At 36.0% G+C, this 20,860-nt stretch overlaps 1 protein-coding gene and 1 pseudogene across 3 annotated transcripts in view; both read left to right on the forward strand.

Annotated features, from left to right (window-relative positions):
* The first annotated feature begins 3,336 nt into the window (after window positions 1–3,336).
* On the forward strand, window positions 3,337–3,529 carry LOC143397092 (NADH dehydrogenase [ubiquinone] 1 alpha subcomplex subunit 12 pseudogene; annotated as a pseudogene).
* A 2,648-nt stretch (window positions 3,530–6,177) lies between these two features.
* Rab3ip (RAB3A interacting protein) overlaps window positions 6,178–20,860 on the forward strand; it is a 56,350-nt gene continuing 41,667 nt past the window's right edge. For 2 of the 3 annotated variants that reach the window (XM_076853102.1, XM_076853104.1), the window contains exons 1-2: window positions 6,259–6,336; window positions 20,368–20,640. In XM_076853102.1, coding sequence (XP_076709217.1) covers window positions 20,393–20,640 — 248 coding nt within the window. In that variant the 5' untranslated portion in view covers window positions 6,259–6,336; window positions 20,368–20,392. Of the gene's footprint in view, window positions 6,337–20,367; window positions 20,641–20,860 lie in introns of all 3 variants that reach the window. The other variant, XM_076853107.1, reaches the window with a different exon arrangement.

Genomic DNA, 20,860 nt, shown 5'->3' on the forward strand with positions numbered 1-20,860 from the left:
ACGCTTGCACCACTGTAACCAGAATCCTTAGTTCTTGAATTGTAAGGATAGAAAGAGAAAATATTAATATACCCAGTTATGTTCAAATTAGAAGTCCTTCTTTAGAATAGTGATGTCTACATTCTAGGGGTAGTTAGAAATCTATAACATGTGGCATGAATTCTCTCCTAATGACATTCAAAATTATGGATTTTTAGAATAAAATAAGGAGTCCTTCAAAATTGTTTAGTCAACTCTGTTTATATAAATGCAATAATATAACCTACCCAAACTAGGTATGACTCATATCTTTTGGCTGGGTCTTATTTGAAGCCTCATAATTATAACATGCTGGAAATTTTAGAACCCCAAGAAACAGAACAATATAAACAATTAAGTTTATATTGTTCATTTACTCCTTATAAAATACCATATATTTATGAGGACCAATATTCAGATATTTCTTATATAGGATCTAGTTCTTTCCTCAAGGTCAGATTCTAGAATTATCTGAATCATCTGGGCCCCTGTGCTGGAATTGCTTGCACTGAATAGGGGCAGATGCTTATTTTTTGCAGCCAAAAGTGTCTGCTTGTCTGGCAAGAATTATTTCACACAGGGATGATGGCAGAGTATTTTTGATCTGGAAAAATATTTACTTAAAACAGAAACTTGTTGATTAATTTTGATTATAGTTAGGTATTTGAGTAAATAATTTTTGGGATGTCAGGCACTATATACTTGAATTTCTACTCCAAATTTTTGTTACTGATGATATGGTTACTATCAGCCTGGATTGCAACAGTTTCATGACAGAAAGCCATGCAGTCTGAAATTTAGGACAATTTTGTGATTCATATGCCATTTCTCAAATTCTAATTAAGTTTGTCTTTTTGATAGTCTATTTCCCTTTCAGGTGTGTGAAATTAAATTCCTTTTGCAACCAGGTTGCACAGACAGGAGAGATACTTGGTAATTTAAACACATCTTGAGGTTTACTCACCAAAAGCAGCTGTAGGAACTTAACATATGATTCATGTTCATCATGTCTTCTGAAATTTGGACTTCATTTCTACCAAAATAGCACAGCAACTCCTCAAAAGTCTATGTAATTTTAATTCACATGCCTGGCTTAAATCTGAGATTTAAGTTTGTCTGTTGAAACAAAAGCCCTTCCTTTTCCCTGTGGTTTCAGTAGGTAGTTCAGTATTTTCAAATGTTTTGTCAGAATAAGAAGAAAGCCCAATCTCTTGGGCCCCTGCTTATTAGTACCTTGGGCCTCTGAGAACCCTTTATTTCCCCAAAGTCTTTGACCTTAAAACATCTTATTAACAAGTTTCCATAATCTACCTTCTGACTGCATTAAAATAAACCCAAACTGCATTCACTGCTTTGTCTATGTCCAGATGGCTGATGGTTAAGAGCAAGGCATGAAGAATGTTGACAACCATGATAATTTCTATTCTTACATCAGGAAAAGCTTTCTTACAAAGCTTAAATCACAAACACACCCAATGAAAGAAGCAAGATCAGTCCACTGTTTTTTTTTTTTTTTTGAATTAGTATTGAAAAATTTCCCTCTTCTTTCACTGCTGGTTCTCCACCTATAGTAAGCATCCATCAGTAAAGGATCCAGTCAAATCTGTATTAAGCAAAAAAAAAAAGGGTGGGGGGGTTATTTTTAAGGACATAATGATTTCTCACTGAACATGTGGGAAGGAATGAAGGGAGATTAAGAGTAGGTTGAGGCCTGGGACTGAAACACTTTGGAGAAGCTGGGATGTGCTCTCATTGTGTTTCATCTCTTCTCTTCCTCCTACTGCAGATTATTTATATATCTGGCACAGAGAAACAATAAATAAACATTTGCTTAATGGATGGCAATTTGAGTGTGTGATAAACCAGATATGAAGTCAATTCCCAAAACATTTTCTTATATGTTTGGAGTTTGTTAAAGTGATTTTTTAAAAGAGAAATTCTTTATAGTCTAACCTCTCAACCCTTTCTGTCAGCCTCCAAATTTTCCCCACTCCGTTTATTTTAACATCAGAAAAGGGGCCTAAAATGCCCAGCTGTCTCTAACTGATCTAATGAAGGACAATGCAGAGACAACACTTTTTTCTTTTTCTTTTTGTACTGGTGATTAGAGCTAGGGCCTTGACCATGCTACATATGTGCTTTACCACTGGGCTGTATTCCCAGCCCCTAGTTCTGCTTTTGTACAGGAATTGCAAAAGCAATTTTTTTAAAAAATGGGAATACAAGCACCAGACTACATGTAACTATTGGGCTAGACAAGGAAATGATTGTTGTTCACACACTTTCCTCCATAACCAGTTTTTTTTTTTTTTCATTTTTACATTGTTATTATTTATTGTCTGGATTTCTACTTTTACATAGTTTTTGCCTTTAGGGTCATTTATGTTCTTACCAACTCACTGATATGTTTGATAAGGTGTTTTATACATTTTATTCAGTACTTTGAATTGCTATTGGTGGGAGAATCTGCCAGAGTCTCTATTGTGCCATACTGCTGGTCATGGAAGTTCAATCTGCTTTTTTAAGAGTTTGAACTGAGTTTGTAAGATATATAAACCTGTATTCTAAAGACCAGGACCTTAACTCTAAGTTCTCCACCTGTAAATGACTACTTCTCACCTGTGTCCAATTGTCATTTTGGTAAAGGATTCTATGCAAAGTCAATTTGAAACTGCAAAGTACCATGCAAATATACAAAAATTTTTAATTTTGAAACAAACAAAAGTTATAACTAGGGTAACAATGTTAGAATAATTTGTTTAATTTAAAATTTCTCTGAACTTCATTATTTTCTGGCCTATGTATGAATGGGAAAAATCTTAAAAAATTAATCAATATTATTTTATATATTGTATTTTACTGTGGTGAGCCGCTTCTGCAGATTATGGTCGCCATTGCAGGATGGCGCTCGCTCCACTGTGGTCTGTAACAACTCCTTGTTTGGGAGAGTTGGTGCATGGTTTTTCAGCACCCTGTGAGAAAGTTCCACGTGGCAGCTTCGCATTGGGGCTTGGGATGCTTTATTAAGGCTGGGAGGGGCATCCGACTAGGAATTAGAAGAAATATCAAGGGCCTGAATAAACTGCTGAAAGAAGATTCCTGAGTTGCGTCTTCCTTGCGGGCAAGGGGTCGCGACATTTTACTACAATTGTATATTTTTTAATGAAAGGTAAAGAAGTCAAATGAGCATATTACAAAATCTATTTTTTTAAGTTACATTTGTCCCATTTGGCCTGTCTTCAAGAAGCTCACAGTCTTGTTAGGAAAACTGAGGAATAAAACTACTATTAAAATTCTATATGGAAATTGCAGGGTGAGATGGAGTTGCTGCAGGTCCTGAAGTGTGGGCTGCAGCAGGTTAGTGACCATGATGGTCTCTGTGGCTATTTATGAATTTTCTTCAGAGCAAATGATGTGAGAGTTGGTATATTAGTGGGGGAAGACAAGTATGGAAACAAATACTACAAGGACAACAAGCAATTTTTTTGGCATCATTGGCTTCACTGTATGACTGATGACCCTCCAACAGCAAAACCACCTACTGCTCATAAATTCATTTGGAAACCAGAAGTTCAACATGAGTGGCACTCCAGAACAGTATGTACCTTATTCCACCACCAGAAAGAAGATTCAGGAATGAGTCCCACCTTGAACACCTTACAGGTAAAGACAGTGAAAAGCGGTTTCAATATGTAACATATGGTCCAGGCTCAATCTCCAGCCCCCGCTGCCTCTGTTTTCCTGGAAGGGCTGCAATCAAGTCGAATGCAGCCTCTCCTCCTTCATTCTGCACTCTTCTCCATGCACTCCATTCTGCATTCCTTCACTAACATCCCCTTCCAACCAGCCCATCAAACTACCAGTTCCGTCATCTCCTTCTCTTCCTTCTTTCTCATCCCCAGAACCAACTAACTGCCAACCCCTGTGCATTCTAGTCTATACCTTCCAAATCAGGACCCCCTTCTGCAAATTCATTACACCAGATTAATTCAGAAGTTCATCAATATTCACTTTTATTAACAATCCTCTTTTTAGTCTCCTATTGGCCTGTTAGACTCTATGTAATCTGCTGCAGTGCCATGGATGTTATTATACTTGTAAAAAATAAAATAAAATCATATAACATTCTGAAAAAAAATATGTAACATATGGGACTTTTCATGGACTTGTACTTTTGTTGCTTACCATTAACTTGAATAAATTGTTTAATCAAGTTAAAAAAAAAAAGAGAGATCATGTGTTATAGACTCACAGGTAGGGGCAATGAGCCCATATTGGGAATGGTGGGACAGGGCTGAGTGACAAGCAACGGTAAAAGGTTGACAATGGAATTGATGCCTGGAAGGATAAGCAGGAATTATCCAGGTAAAGAGAAGGCCAGTGACCAGAACATAATTTTATGAAAAGAAAAAGTGCAAAGACAGTGACATAATGAGGATATTGCAAGACTGGGGAACCCAAGAAGTTTGTTGTATGTTGAGTTTATTCATTCCACTTGTTATTAACATACTTGCCTCCTGAGTCCTTGGATGGGAGGGGGTGCTATTTGTAATGATTTTTTGCCCCCACACCAAGCAGAAGGCACAAAAATGGAGTGCAATAAATATGTGCTGAATGAATGGCCAACCATATAATATAAGGGAGAAAAGTTAACAGTCCATGAATGAGGAAGGTCATACTAGCAGGCAGTGAATGAAACAAGAGAGATTTAAGAATTTTTTGAACATTACAATGCATAGGACTTGGTAATATTACTAGGCAACTCTAATACTGCCTTGGAAAGAAATAAGCTAGGCCATGTTGCTTGCTACTCCAGAAATTTTTGGAGTTAATTTGGTAAGGAAATACATTTTATTCAAAGCCAGCTTTGAAGGAAGATAGACAAAACCTAATTGTTTCAAAAGTTCTGTCTTGGAAATCCCTGAAAATTAGCAGAGACTTTAAAGGAGAAGAGGCAGGGAAGTGATAAAAGGCAGGAAATGTACAGATGTAGGTTTAGTTAGCCTGTGTTGGCACCAAGGACAATTTGTACTCCCATCATCTTTGATGCCTTTCAGGGTAGGGGATTATTAGGCTCTCCAGCCTCACTTTCAGCATGAGAAAGCCATTCCCAGTTTCAAATGAGGGCCCCCAAATTCAGTTTTTCAGTAATATACTGAAGATGGGATAAAAATATACTTGACTGGAGTATAAAATGACTTCCTAGGTCTTTATTGGATTGTAGGTAGATGATAATAGTAACCTCATTAATAATAGCTAATATGCAGCACTTTGTGTAGTACACTGAATGTTTTACATGAATATATTTCATATCATTTAAACTCAGCAATCCAGTGATGTAGGTATTTTTATTATACTCATTTATTAGTGAGAAAATTGGGGCTATTAAGAGATTAATTTGCCCAACATCACAGGGAGATCATGATGGTAGTAGATTCAAAGCGAGAAATTCTGATTCTAACAGCCATATACATAACCTCCTTTTCTTACTCCAAAATGTGACCGATACACAGAATGATGGACCTGTTCAATATGGATCAATGGATTGTATGTATTTCTTTACACATGGAGACCAGATGGTGACTGTCTCTCTTTTGTCACACTTTTAAAAGCTTGGTTCTTGTCTGTATTTTCACTTTTCCCACTTGGAGTTCTTAAAGTAGGGTGGAAGTTTAATAAAACAGTTCACACAAGAGAAAGAAGGCTGGCACAGAAACGACATTCTCGAATACTCTGGAAGCGGCTGGAATGAGGAGATGTGGGTTCTGGGTTCTGTCAGGATTCCCTCCCCCCACGCCCGTTATAAGGTGTGTATGGGAGTCAAGCCTCAGGTTGATTCCAGCAGTACTCAACTCACAGTGAAGGTGCTTCTTCCGACTCCTAACGAGCCCAACACGCTGGAAGTTACCGAGAGGTCACCTCTTCCTTCGGGAAACGTCCCGCAGGGTATCCGGCGGTCGTTCCCAGGGAAACCGCCCGCGGAGGCACCTGGGCCAGTGCCGGGGAACCTGCGACGAGCCCGCCTGGCGCCAGGGGGCGCGGAAGCGCGTCGCCCCCGAGGCCCCACGCCCCGCCCCTCCCCGCCCCCAGCCCCGCCTTCCTTCCCGGGGGACCGGCCGCTCCCGGCTCCCGGTCCCGCTCCCGGCGCAGGCGCAGTCCCGCGCTCCCTCGGCGGCACCCAACGCAGAGCGCCCGCCGCCGCGGGGTGTAGCGGCGTTGGCCCGCCTTCCCTCTTGGCTTCTTGTTGCCTCTCGGCGCGCTCCCTGCAGCTCTGCGAACGCCCCTGAGCGCGGGCAGCGGCCGCCGTGGGTTCGTCAGGTGAGTGCGGCCGCGGGAGGGAGAGGCCCGGGGCGTGGAGCACCGCCCCCCTTGTCGCCCGCGCACCTCCTCCCGCGAGCCGGCCGGGAGGGGCGACCGCTGCAGGTGCAGGTGCCGGTGCGGCGGAGGGCGCGGCGCGCGGGTACACGGCCCTGCTGCCCTGGCCGGGCGAGCGCCTCTTCGCCTGGGGACGAGGGCCGTAGGACCCCCCCACCCCAGCAGCGGGATTGGGGGCTTGGTCGGCCGGCCTTCCCCTGAGCCGCGGCTGGACGTCGGGGTGCGGCTCTCCCCTGCTCCTAGACTCGGGCGCGTTACTCATTAACTGCGCGGTCCCGAGCGCCAGAGGCTGAGAGCCCGGAACCTAGTTACCTGTCGGCGGGCGGGAGCAGCCCTTCTTGTTGTCGCGGAGCCGGTGAAAAGACAGTTCCCGAACTAGTCGGAAGCGGGTCGCAACACGGGACGCCGCGCGGCAGCTGGTGTGGAATGAAGCAGTGGTTGTGCAGCGAGGGTTCTACCATGCCCCCGTCTTAGTAAAAGTCTTGCGAGGCACGGTGTCGAGGCGTAGAGGTCACCCTCGGGAGGTTTCGACGAAACCCGGTGGGATAGCGCTAGCGCCTGGAGTCCCGCCTTAGCAGGCAGCTCAGCTCAGCCTCACTTTTCTGGGGAATTGAGAGGAGCTGCCCAGATGTAGTTGTGAGGACACTGCCCTCCTAGTTTTGACAGCTCGCCCCCACTGCCTGCGGAAAATCCAGTTTAGTGGGAGGAGAGGTGATGTTGCTAGGTGGACTTTGCAGCAAGTGAAGAGTTTCCAGTTGTTACGGGGATTAAAACAGTATCTGTAATGGCAAAAGGATAAGGTCTTGAAAACCAAGAGGCGCTGAGTTAATATCGATTCCCAAAAGACAATTTGGTATCACGGAAATGTTGCCTGTTTCCGGACTACCTGTTAAACACTCCACTGTTTTCCCCAACCTCCTTCCTTCCAGTGTGTGGAAAGAGCCATGCAATCTTTTGCTGTGAAATGATTGCATAATTGGAGGAGAGACCGATAAGAGGATTTAAACAAAACTGTACCATTGTAAATCTGTTGAAAGACCTAGTTTCTGCTAGTTATCCTTGTTTTATTCATGCAGTTTCTTTTTAAAATGGTGAATGACAAATCAAGGAGAAAAGATGCAGAATAGGTTTGTAGATAATCAGTAAATATTTGATACTGTTAAATATTTCACCAGTTTTATGGGGCCTTGTTCTGTTAACATTTGTTATTTATTTACTAATACTGTGCATTTTTATAGGACTTTTCATGTTTGGACAGAAATTGTATTCCGAATCTGGTTTATGTGATCTAATTCTAAAACCTTTGTAGAATTTATAGAAATAAAGTCAACAGTTACATAATTTTACTACAGTAGTGTATTTCTTACTATTAGAGGAAGTTTTTACATTTTTCTAGTACAATAATGTTACGTATTAGTGAATACATACTCTTGCGAACCAAAGTGTTTTATGTAACTCTTCCTTGTGTGTTTCATTAACCATCTGCTCTGTGATGTATTGAATACATCTAACCTTCCATCAAGATGGTTATTTGATGTTCACTTGCTTCATGGAGTTTCTAATTAGTGAGGTTTCTAATTAGATCCAATTGCACCCTTTGAAGTAGTGTAGTTATACACATACTTCCTTTAATATACCTTACTGCTGATTTCCTCTAAATCTGTTACCTCCAACACACACATAGATGCTCTACAAATAATTTTGTAATTGAAAAGATTTTAGAAATAGTTCATTCCTCATTTTTAATATGGTAGAACAAAAATTTGTGGGTTATGTTAGCTTTGCATGTATTATAGTGGTTAGTATACATTTTCTACCTTTGTCAGTGTCTCTCTCTGAAAAAATTAGTGAGGTTGGCCTAATGAAAACTTATTTAACCATCACTAAGCATATAATGTTTAGTAAATCATTCAATCTGTATGAGGTTATTTCCTCCATTTGTAATACTGCCAGGTTGAAGCATATGAAATTGCCAGTGTTTGGCAGTTTTTAATGTTTACTGTCTAATATGAACTTCATAATGGTGGTGTGAGGATTTATTGGAATATTCCTTGTGAAATGTGGGAAAGAAGGAACAGACATTAGCTTGGCAGAATGCTGAGCATGTGTTTGATATTTAGTTCTCAGGACATTCCTGGGATATAGGTGGTTTATTAAATTTTGCGAATTAGGAAATTAAAGTGTGGAGTGTTGAAATAACTTGCCTATAGTTATTTAGTTGTCATTTATCATATCACTGGCTGATGGCAAAACCAAGATGAAAAATTATGTGCTCAAAGTGGAACTCTTAGTTCCTTATGTTACTGGTCTGCACCTGTGGAAAAAGAGCTTTGTATCTATAAGGAGGCAATGAATGAAAGGTGTTGTTATTTTTAGTTCTATTTTTAAAATACCCAAGGATTCTGATGATAGTGGCACCACTGCTGCTACACTGGTGACTCAAGTCTAGTGTTTCTCATGTGCTAAGTCCTGGTATACTCACTATACTAACCTGTTTACTCTCACAGTGAGTTAGGAGATAGGTAATATTTTATGTCACTTTTATAATTGAGAAATTGAGACACTGAGAGGGTATATAAACTGTGCCTAAGATTACGTGGCTAATTATATCATAGACCTAGATTAGAATTCAGCTGGTTGTCTCCAGTACCATTACTGTTATTCACTATACTCCATCACTTCTTTGGGTTTAGTTGTAAAACTGAAAAATTGTTTGCTTTTAATCATTCTCCCATATCATGTGTTGTAATGCTGAAGAACTGTTTTTAATATAGCTTTTATGAGATGCTTATTAGTGTAATATGTAATTCTCATGTCACCAGAGGTTTTTTAAATCAAATATTCATTGAGCATCTACTCCGCAAGTCAGTGGGGATTGAAGGAAAATATTCATAGAGAGTCTGGAAAGTAGGTGACATATAATCATTCCCATATCTTTTATAGGCTCCTCAAAATTTGGATGCATATATATTTATGTCATATATACATATGGATAGATAGTTATAGAGAGCTATAGGTTTGTTTTAATGAGTGCCAAATAAGAAAGCAAGACTAGTTGGGAAAGAAGGCAGGATAAATAGTAGGTAGAGATATTTATGTGTGGAGGTAATGAGGAAAAGTTTTAAGGATGTTCTGAAGGTGTATTACTTTTCAAACTAAACTTTTGTCCAGTATAATTCTGGTTAAAATGCATTTCAACAAAGGACAATAAGTCATTTACTGTACACTTGATATCCTAAAAATGAAATGTCTTGAGTTTTTGAAAAATTCTTTCTAGCTAGTTTCTCCTTTTTTTTTTTTTGTACCATCTTTAGCTATACAGGTAGTACTTTTTAATTTTTCCCTTTATGCTTCCATAATTTTGAGTACATGCTTATATTTTGGTATTTATTAGTTTTGGTATTTGTGCTATATTTGTAACTGCTTCTAGCACACTAGAATTGTGTTTGACAGGTGATCTCTATAGTCTGCCAATGCTTGGAGGGCAGGGTTTAAGTTCTCTCCATCTATTTTGTAACTTTAGCATTGGTCTTGATACCCAAGGATCTGTGCAGTGTTTCTGATGATCACTGAAATATATCTAGATCATTCAGAGTGAGAATTGAGGGGACTAAAGAAAGGAAGAGGGAAATACTTAAAACCGGTTGCATTATCTTATTATCTCTATTTTTCCTTCTGATTTTTCTTTTAATTATAAAACTGAGCAAGATAGTTTCATAAGCTTAAATTGTATATAGTCTTAGTTAGAAAAAGTAGTCTTTATTTTAGAATATTGACAATACAAAACTAAATAGCTATAGACATAAACCAAGATTACTTACAAGAGGAAAAAAAAGAATTGTTGAAATAATTCAAGTTTATGAGAGATTTGTTACTTGTAGTTAACACAGGATTGTAAATATAATCATAGTGGAAGTTGATGAAATTCTGCTAGTGGATGTGAACATATACACACAGAAACTGACAATCTAGTAAACATTCTATTCAGGAAGATCAAAGTGCCCTAGATACATGAAGGAGCATGCAAATGATAGCTTAGAACCAGTTAAGTAAATGAATTATTTTTTGATCTGTCCAGATAAAAGTAATAGTATTGAGTATCATTTTGAGGGCACCTTGTTGACATATGGGGATAAAGTGTAAAAGGACAACCAGAATAGGTTTGAAAAACAATGAGTAAATGTGTATTGATTCACTGTTGGGAGGAGTATCATATTTCCTATGTTTACCTCAGACTAGTTTTCCCCCTTCTGCTTTATCACAAATAATAATCTGTAAGATAATATACTTAATGATTTATAAGATAATATACTATCAGTATATTTTTGCTATTTTCCCATCACTTAATTCTTAGATTTTTATAAATATTTCATTTATATTCTATTTTACAGTCTGTAGGACATTTTTATATTTATAACTAAGCCTTTTGATTTTCTTAAATATATACAGGAGAGACATTATCACTACCACTGTAGGTGTTAAAACTAAGGGTCAGAGACATTAAGTGACTTTCCAAGTTCATACATCTAGTTTATGATTGAATCTGAATTAGAGGGAGAGTTTAATGAAGCTAGTGTGAGATAATGCATAATTTCTTCAAACTTTAAAAATTCAGTTTCTCCAGTCTTGATGCTATCTTAGGTTCTTATCATTTTATCTCTTACCTTTTTCAACAAAGGTAGCCTGGAATAGCTGTCTCCACTCTTTACTGCTTTCCTCTCTAAAAGACTCTTGTATATTTATCAAATCAGTGCATATTGAATGTGTATTGACAAATATTCTTTTATGTACAGAATAAGGCTTCCATTATTAGGAAGAAATTTAGAGGACTTGGGTTGTAGCTTGATGTAGAGTGCCTGCCTGCCATACGTGAAACCTGGGTTCAATCTCAGTACTGAAAAAGTTTTTTTTTTTTTTTTAAGGGAATAATTTTTTATATTTATTTTCCAAAGATTTGTAATTAAATAGTATAAACAATATGCTATTAGTAGCCAGAAAGTTCAGAGCATTTTCTGAAAACCCTGAATATAAGCCTCTGCAATAACTAATATCACTAAACATGTCAAGAATACATTCAAGTGGTCTGTTTTAATAAAAATAGAAAGATGCCTTTTTCATTAAAGTAGAAAAATGCCTCTTTTCATTAAAAATATTGATACATAATACATATTTATATATAAGGACCTGAATAAATATTTCAAATCTCAACATAGAGTCAAAATAGAGAGGACATGATAGCAAAAAAAAAAAAAAAAAAAAAAAATAGAGGAAAAGAACAGAAAGGACACAGTGAAATAGCAGATATCTAGTTCAAGAATAGTACATTAGAGATTTCAGGTTTTTTTTTTTTTTCCTCAAAGAAAAGTGTTCAGAGATTAAATAGTATTCTTCCCTTTGGATTTTTACTTTTTATGGTTGATACAAATGAGACCTACTTAAAGATTCTTTGTCTTCATCTAACCTTTATCTGTCACTGCTCCCACCCCGCAAGTTTGTCCTAGTTTATCTTAGATGTAGTGCAGTCAGATGTTGGAGTCAGTCACACCAGGCTTGTATCCTACCTTTTATTTATTGGCTGTTTGATCTTGACTAAATTAATCTCTATGAGCCTCCATAAAACAGGGATAAGAACCATTTCAAAGGAATGCTGTGAGAATTAACTAGGGGTGTGTGTGTGTGTGTGTGTGTGTGTGTGTACAGATAGAAATGAAACTTTTGTTCTGAACCTTTCTATATATTTATATGCTTCCCCCACCATTCCCAGGATATTACTTACTGTGGCATTAGATCAAACATTCTTAATTTCTTGTGTAACCTGTTGCATTAACAATTCTCTCTAGTTTTTACTCTGTAGCTAAAGCCCTTTTTGCCTTGGGAGTCATTTTTTTCTGATTATATTACAATATACCTATACTTTCTAACATAAGGATGTGATCATCTCTTCATGATAAATTCCAGGCAACATTTTCTATATTAAATCAGGGTTTTAATGGTCTGTCACTTAGCTGCCTCTCCAGCCTGACTTTTTCCTGGGAGTCACATGTATATTTTACTTCTCCTTCTTTCCCCATACCCTCAGGGTAATCATTCAGTGGTTCACAATAGGTTATGTGCCATCTCTTTAGTCCATTATTAGAATTTAGGGCTGGATTTTATTTATTTTTTATTATTTTTATTCTACTTAGTTGTACATGACAGCAGAATGCATTTCATCAAACACAAATGTACAACATTTCAATTCTCTGGTTGTACACAATGTAAAGACGCACCATGTGTGCAATCATGCATATACTTAGAGTAAAGATGTCCATCTCCTTCTACCATCTTTCCTACCCCCATGGCCGTCTCCACCCCTTTGTCAGTCTAAAGTTCCTTCATTCTTCCAATACCCCCACCCCCCAATCAGCATTCATTAATCAGAGAAAACATTAGTTTTTTGGGATTGTCTTACTTTGCTTAGAATAATATTCTCCAACTCCATCCATTTACCTGCCAATGTAGGACTGAATTTTAAACTTAGTGTTGGATTTGCTCTCAGGAGTTGAAGCTGTCGATCATCCTTCCATTCTAACAAGAATATTTGATAATATATACGCCATAAAATAAGTGTATTTGATAAATATAGATAGTGTTTTTAAACAAGTGAACTAATTAATGAAATTTTTAATGCTTTAATTCATTAGACACTTTTGAAGTAGCAGTCTAATTTTTAATGCCAGGAGGTGTTTCTTCCATAATTCATAGTAAATTTAGGATGTTATTTGGTAATTAAAATGTATCTGGACTTTCCTCCTAGTCCCCTACCTCCTATATCCCCCAACAGTCTGTGAATAAATTGAAAGATGAAAATAATACTTATGTAATCTTTAAACTTTTCTTTTAATCTACCTTTGAATATTTTTTATTTTTGTGACAGTAAAAGTAAAGCATTCTACATATGTAGTATAATATATAGATGTTTGCTTTGTTAAGGAGGAACATTTAAGAATAACAAACTTTTAATTTTTAATATTGTGTTTAAACAACCAAACAACCATTCCTTTTTTTCTCCTTATTGATGATGTTTGTACTGATACATTGTGATAAAAATATTTGGCAAATAGCCATTAAATAATGCTTTACAGATCTTTATAAAAATTCTATTTTTTATTATAAAAACTAATTTTAATTGATAGGTGTCAGATATAATGCTAAGCCCTTTATGTGTATTGTCAAACTTAATTCTCATCTCAACTTTATGAGTAGGTATAGTTATTCTATCCAGCTTTCAGATGAGAAGTTGAAAATTAGATCCTGGGGTTATGTTATTTGTAACTGGTCAAGCCAGGATTTGAGCCGGATTCCAGAGTATAAGCTTTTTTGGTGAGGTAGCAAATACCATTGGGAAGTCAAACCCTGGCCTTCCTTTTAATAGAGGGGTACACTCACCACTTCATCCCAACAGAATCATTGGGTCCAATTCCATCACCATGTGTGTGTGTGTGTATGTATGTGTGTGTGTATATATATATATATATATATATATATATATATTTGGGTTTAGAGAAGGTAAATGACCTGCCCAAGTTCCTAGGAATAATTTAGAGCATGGTCAAAACCAGAACCTTAGCTTTCTTCTTTAGTTACTGGTGTTTCTAATTCATTTGTGATTCCATATAACCTCTTGTGTTGGAAATGATTTACTTTCGATAGTGTAGTGCTTTGAATAATTTTAGTAAGTACAGAATTCATATTGTTTAATTTTCAGATATATTAAATTGGCTTGGGAAAAAATAAAAATCACAGCTTTAATTTTTTCCCCTAGACATGAATTCTGTGTTTCCCACTTATCAAAGGTAAATTAAATAAGAGGAATGTGCTTTTTGTGGGAAAATAAATTTAATTTATCCATTTAGACTACTTATATAATAATATTAGGAGTAGATAATTTAAAAGTTTTAACTAGATTAGTGTTAGATAATATGCTGAGATAGATATGTTAAGACTTTTCTACGCATTTACTTAATGAGTTAAAATATATGACACATAGTGAACCTTCAGCAAAGATTGTTATTTTTGCCATTATAATACTGATTTCTGGGAGAAAAAAAATAACATGAAATACATATTAGAAACCAGAGGCATTGTTTTGATCAGTTTTTTCCTTATGAGTGGAAATCAGCTTTGTTACAGTAATAAGGCAAGACAAGTTGTGTTGGTGATTAATCTGTAAGAATTTAATGTGGTCATCTTTTTCACCTATTGGTCGTCCAATAGACTTATCCTTGCCAAGTTTAATTTATAAATTGGGATAATCTCCGATTGAAATTAATTCTTTTTGAATCACTCATTGCTTACTGCAAAGAGTACTATTACTTAAAAATAGTAGCTTATTTTACTCATAAAGACAAAGTGAAATCAATCTTAACATGTCCATAGATTTTAGAGAGCTAAAGACTTTCAGATCAGTGAGATTGGCAGCTCATTGCCAGCTAAATTACATTTTCTAGGAATTTCACAGACTTGAATGAGAGGCTAACTTTAATTTGAAAAGAATCTTTCCACAAGTGACTGGAATATAAACAATGTTGAAATGTATCCCCTAGAATAGAGGCATTGTAGGTAGAAGCTCAGCTAAGAGGTGCTGTCCTAATGCTAAAAGCATTCTCTTTTCATTTATCCTTTGAGGTAGAAAACCAAGATGCAGATTTCCTGATGAGAACTTAGGCACAGGTTGCCCCAGTGATTTGACAGAAGCAGGATTCAAACCTACCTCTCTTGGAGTCTTATCTCTTGTATTCATAGTCTGTGCTTCATCTTATGGAATATTCATTATTTCCATAAATGTGTTGTTTTTACACTTAGGCATACTTGGAAAATGTTTCAAAGGGCTTTGTCTTTTTCAATATTTCCTACTTGTTGTTGAGGACTTTTCTTTGATTTTCTTTTTTTCTGGGAGTTCTTTGTCTATGATTTATTTGTCTCTCCTGTGTGATTTCTTTGTACCTTTTGCATCTTCTGAGGCACTTATCACATTATTATTGCTTCTACTTGTCAGTCTTTCTTGCTGTATTGAAGCTATTTGAGGAGGATTGATTAAAGAAAAATTTTTCCCCTCCAGAGCCTGGTATGTAGTAGGTCTTCAGTAAATACTTGTTAAAAGGAATGGCTGAAATATTGTATTTATGTATAGGAAAAATAGAATTGGTGTTTCAGGGATGATGGATTATAATTCCACATAAAAAGAAACATTTCTACTAGAATAGTTTAGTAGTGGAATGGGAAATAGTTCTAGTGGTTAAGGATTTGGACTTTGGAGATCCAGACAGAATCCACTGAAATATCCCAGAAGTGTACTGAAACGATACCTAATATTTAATAAATTCTCAGTAAAATCAGCTGTTATTATCATGAGAGAAGCCACTTTGTCTTTCTGTGTGACTGGGACTGGTAGTTGGATGGCTCAGCTCCCCAATTCCTCCATCTCCTCCTGGGCCCTTTTGTAGTTCTCTGCTCTCAGTCTCCTTTTGCTGTGCTGGAAATAGAACCCAGAGCCTCTGCGTGAAAGCATGCACCTACCACTGAGGTGCACCTCCAGTCCCTGCTTCCCCTCGATTATTTTGAACAAATAAACCAAGTAATCTTACTTCATATATAAATACTTTAGTGTATATCTTTTAAAAAAAAGGATTTTTAAAAACAAAACCATAATTCCTAATAATATCATTTGTTTGTACTGCTAGTTTACTCAAATAAGAATCCAGAGTCTATACATTATAGTTATGTCTCTTGTTTCTCTTTTTAAAATTAACCAATTTTCTCTCCTTACCTACTCCGCACCCTCTTTTAATAGTTTTTTTTCCCCCCTGACAAAACCAGGTAGTTTGGGGCTAGGGTTGTGGCTTGTGGCAGAGTGCTTGCCTAGCATGTGTGAGACACTGGGTTGGATCCTCAGCACCATATAGAAATAAATTTTAAAAAAGGTACATCAACAATTAAAAAATATTAAGACACAAACACACACACACACAAACAAAACAAAACAAAACAAAAACCAAAAACCAAAAACCCAAAACCAAAAAACAGATAGTTTGTCCCTGAGAATTTACCAAAGTCTGGATTTTTCTACTTTGGGCCCTCAATATTATTTAATATGTTCCTTTTTCTTCTGTATTCATTACAAACTGATGAAGATGTAGAGGCTTGATTGTTTTGGGGGTCTTTTTTTCCTTGGGGTAATGTTTTGTGAATGGTAGTGGTATTCATTTCTTATTTACCACATAATATACAGCATCTGATTCTCTCCCTTTTTGTGATAAGATGTGCTCAGTTAGTTTAGGTACTGTCATTCTGATTCATTAACTATACAATTCTTCAAACAGCCTTTTCTGTTATGGTTTTAATAGCTAATTATTTCATTAGAATTGTGAAGGTATGTTTGGAAATAGATTTTTTTCTTTTTTTTAAATTTTTTTTTCTCACAAACTGTTTAGCTCCTTGATATACAGGAAGGTAGGGATAAATACATCATTCTTTCCTTTTATTTACCAATTTTGAAAATAGTGAATTGGTTCCATAGCAGTGATCAAAGGAGACTAGTGAGGGTTTTTTTGTTTGTTTGTTTTATTTTTAGTATCATTATGAACTCATGGACTTAAAAATATTTTGAATTTCAGTTCTTTGAAGATGTTCTCCTTTTTGATGTTCAGATGTCCCATCTTTGGTTAGTGGGAGTCCTTATATTATTATAAGGACTTATATTATTCCAGTAGTTTTTGATAACTTTTTTGCTTTCTAGTGTAAGAAGATGTTCTAGGGTCCTTTTGTAGGTTACTGCCCCAGGCTTGTAATCAGCTGTTTTTCCAAGGAGCTCTTGTTTATGTTTTTGTTGTTGTTGTTGTTGTTGTTGTTGTTTGTTTGTTTAATAGAAAATGGTATTTCTCTGAGCATGTGGGTACCTAGTGCTACTGAGTTTGTCAGTGTTGCTATACTTTTTTCATCAGATACAAAGATGGGACTATTTTTTAGTAGAAAGTTTTTCTGCTATTTTTGATTCAAATTTAGAGCTATGAGATTTTAACTTCTTTGATTTTATACTTGTGTCCTTTTTTCTCAGATACAAAAAAATCTTAGCTCCAAGTGACATTAACAAAACATTTGCTTCATCTTATATGTGTAATAGTTTCAGAATAACAGTACCAATGTTACCACTCATCACTGAAAATAGTTTGAGTTTTTTCCACTTCCTTTTGTCCATAAACATTCCATTAGAATTTTACACTTATATTACTGTGTTTTAAAATAATATGAAATAATTCTTTTGTATATGGTTAAGGTATCACCTCAATATATAGTTAGGTTTCTTCTATTTTTAGGGACTCTTAAAATTTAATCTTGTTTTATTATTTTTATGATTTTAAGTTCAGTTCAAATCTGTTAAGCAAGGTATAGTCAGAAAGATCCAGATTGCATGCCCGTTCACTCCTACCTGTTTTCTTCCTCCTATAGATAACTATTTTTTATTAGTGTTTGGTTTGCCCTTCCATTTCTACAATGTAAACATATATACATACAAATATATATCATATACATTTTGTGTACATTTATAAACATATAAAAAAATTGTACTTTTATTCTCCTTTCCTAGATAAAAAGTAGATTATAATACCTAGGTACTTATCCTTTAAAAAAATTATCAGAATATCTTCAGGGTCTCTTCATAGCAGTGTGTAGATACTATTTATTTTTCTATAGCTATATAGTGCTTCATTATGAGAATGTACCCTGGTTCAATAAAATAGTCTTTTGCTCTTGCAAACAATGCTGTTAGCCTTATGAGTATGCATTTTTTTTGGGGGGGGGAGGATAAAGCTCTTAAGAGTGGCATGATGGGCCATGCACTAACTGAATATGCCATTTTGCTAGTTATTATCACATTTTCTCAGGATTTATATCATTTTTCATTTCCAGAAATGGAAATGCGTTTATACCCTATGATTCAGTTAAATCTTCAAGGTATAGATAGGTGAATTAGAAGTATATGGGATAGCTGGGCACCGTGGTTCTATTTAGGACAGAGACTTGGGAGGCTGAGACAGGAGGATTGAAAAATTAAGGCCAGCCTTGGCAATTTACCAAGACTCTCAGCAACTTAGCAAGAACCTGTCTCAAGAAAAAGGACTGAGGATGTAGCTCAGTGGTAAAGATCCTGGGTTCAATCTCTAGTCCCCCTGCCACTCCCCACCAAAGTATGTGGGATAAAGGAAAGGAAATGTCACAAATAGTTACTGATAAAAATGTCAATTGAATGAAAACATTTGCAAAGGGGTTCTACCTTAAAATGAACTGATTAATGATTTAATATTAAAGTGAAAAGAAATGTAGATATTTCCTTGGGGTATGTGTAATTATGAATAAAGGTGAAATTTATTTATTTTGGATGAAAATAAATTATAATGGAGTATTAAACACTTTAAATTCCTTGCTAATCTTAGTTATGATTTGACATAGTGGATATTTTGCATGAGGAAACAAGGGTTAGTTAACATTTTGAGGACTGAAATTACCATTTGTAATTAATAGTTTATTGCATTTGAAAATGGCATTTGTAGATGCCAAACCAACAATTTTGGTCATTCATGTATGCCCTAGAGATCTGTCATGTAGTAATCTGTACTTTTGAGAAAATATATAAATATTGAGTCACCTCTTTCTCAACTTCACTGAAACCTTTTTATTCTCTACTTGAGATTTTAAACATTTTATTGGAGATATGAGAGTTAAATTTTTCATTTAGTTTAACATGTTTTTGTATTTTAACATGGAAGAAATTATATACTCTACTGATGCTTGTATTTGGGAACTTTAAAGTTCTGGGAAGTATAATTCATGATTATCAAAGTACAACTATAGTAGAAGTTGGGTTTAGAATGTAGAGGAATTTACTTTTCAGGCTAGTAAGTTTAGACTTTATTCTGTATAGACAGTGGAAACTAAAGGGTTTATAGAATCTTGAAATGAAAAAGTTGAGTGGATATGTCTTAGTTTTCGTGTAAACTTTGTAATGTAATTGGGTAGTTTTATAAAATATTTTTGTTAACAGAGAACCTACATATACTTGTTATTGTTAGTGGCTATTATAACAATATTTATTTAGGTCGTGCTGTGTGCCAGGCATGTAGTATTCTACTAAGCACTTTAATGGATTGTTTCCTTTAATTCTCACAACAAGCAGAACATTGGAGGAAATTTTGTTGTCCTCATTCTCATTCCATCAGAGAAGAAATTTTAGGTTTAGGGAAATGGAACACATTATCCAGGATTGGATCCTGGTTCTATTTAGGACATTGTTGAGTCAGTAAAATTTGATTGAGGCCTGCCCATTAGATGTTAATTTGATCAGAGTTAATATTCAGATTTTGATGATGATTATGTGATTATGTAGGAGATTGGCCTTGTACTTGGGATACAGTTTTATATATACTGAGATATTTAAGGGTTTATGGGTATCCATCTGAAACATTCTCAAATGGTCCAAAAATGTCAACAGTTTGATAATGTGAGTGAATGGGCGTATAGGAGCTCTGATAATGTGAGTGAATGGGCGTATAGGAGCTCTGTAATATGTAGGTAAATTTAAAGAGAGAGAGAGAGAGAGAGAGAGATTGATTGTGTGTATCTTTACTGCCTTTTTAACTTTCTGTGACCTTGGTTAGAAAAAATATCAAGCAGATTTTTATTTATTCTTCATACTTACTTATCAAGTGTATTTACTTTAGCAATATTAGTTACCATTTTCAAGTTTTTTCCAAATCAGGTGGTTTACCTTTGGTAGTATACTCTAAGGTCATTAAGTATTAAGTGATTGTAGGTCTTTCTTCTTTAGTCTCTCTTAAGTTTTTACTTTATTATGGACTATAAACACATAATTTATGCATCTTAATTTAGTTTTAAATATCAGCATCAAAAATAACACTCTGATTTTTGTTTTAATAGGTTATCTTATGATGAGGCTTTTGCTATGGCTAATGACCCCTTGGAAGGCTTTCATGAAGTAAACCTTGCTTCACCTACTTCACCAGACCTTCTTAGTGTGTATGAATCAGGAACTCAGGAGCAGACTACCTCACCAAGTGTCATCTACCGGCCACATCCTTCAGTTTTATGCTCTTCTATCCAGGCTAATGCGTTGGATGTTTCTGATCTTCCTACACAACCTGTATATTCATCCCCCAGACGTTTAAATTGTGCAGAAGTATCTGGTATCAGGTAGGATTATTTAGGATTATAGTTTTTAAAAGATGGGCAATTTGCTTAGTTACTTTTAAGTGTAACTATTTTTGAAAATTTGAATAACATCAGCTTCACTGTGTAGAGCGATGTATAATGCTTCAGAACAGGGGTTGAAAAACTTAATGTAAAGTGACAAATAGTAAATATTTTAGCCTTTGTAAGACATATAGTTACTGTTCCACCTATTCATTTCTGC

The sequence above is a fragment of the Callospermophilus lateralis genome, chromosome 4, assembly GCF_048772815.1.
Source record: "Callospermophilus lateralis isolate mCalLat2 chromosome 4, mCalLat2.hap1, whole genome shotgun sequence".
NCBI lineage: Eukaryota > Metazoa > Chordata > Mammalia > Rodentia > Sciuridae > Callospermophilus > Callospermophilus lateralis.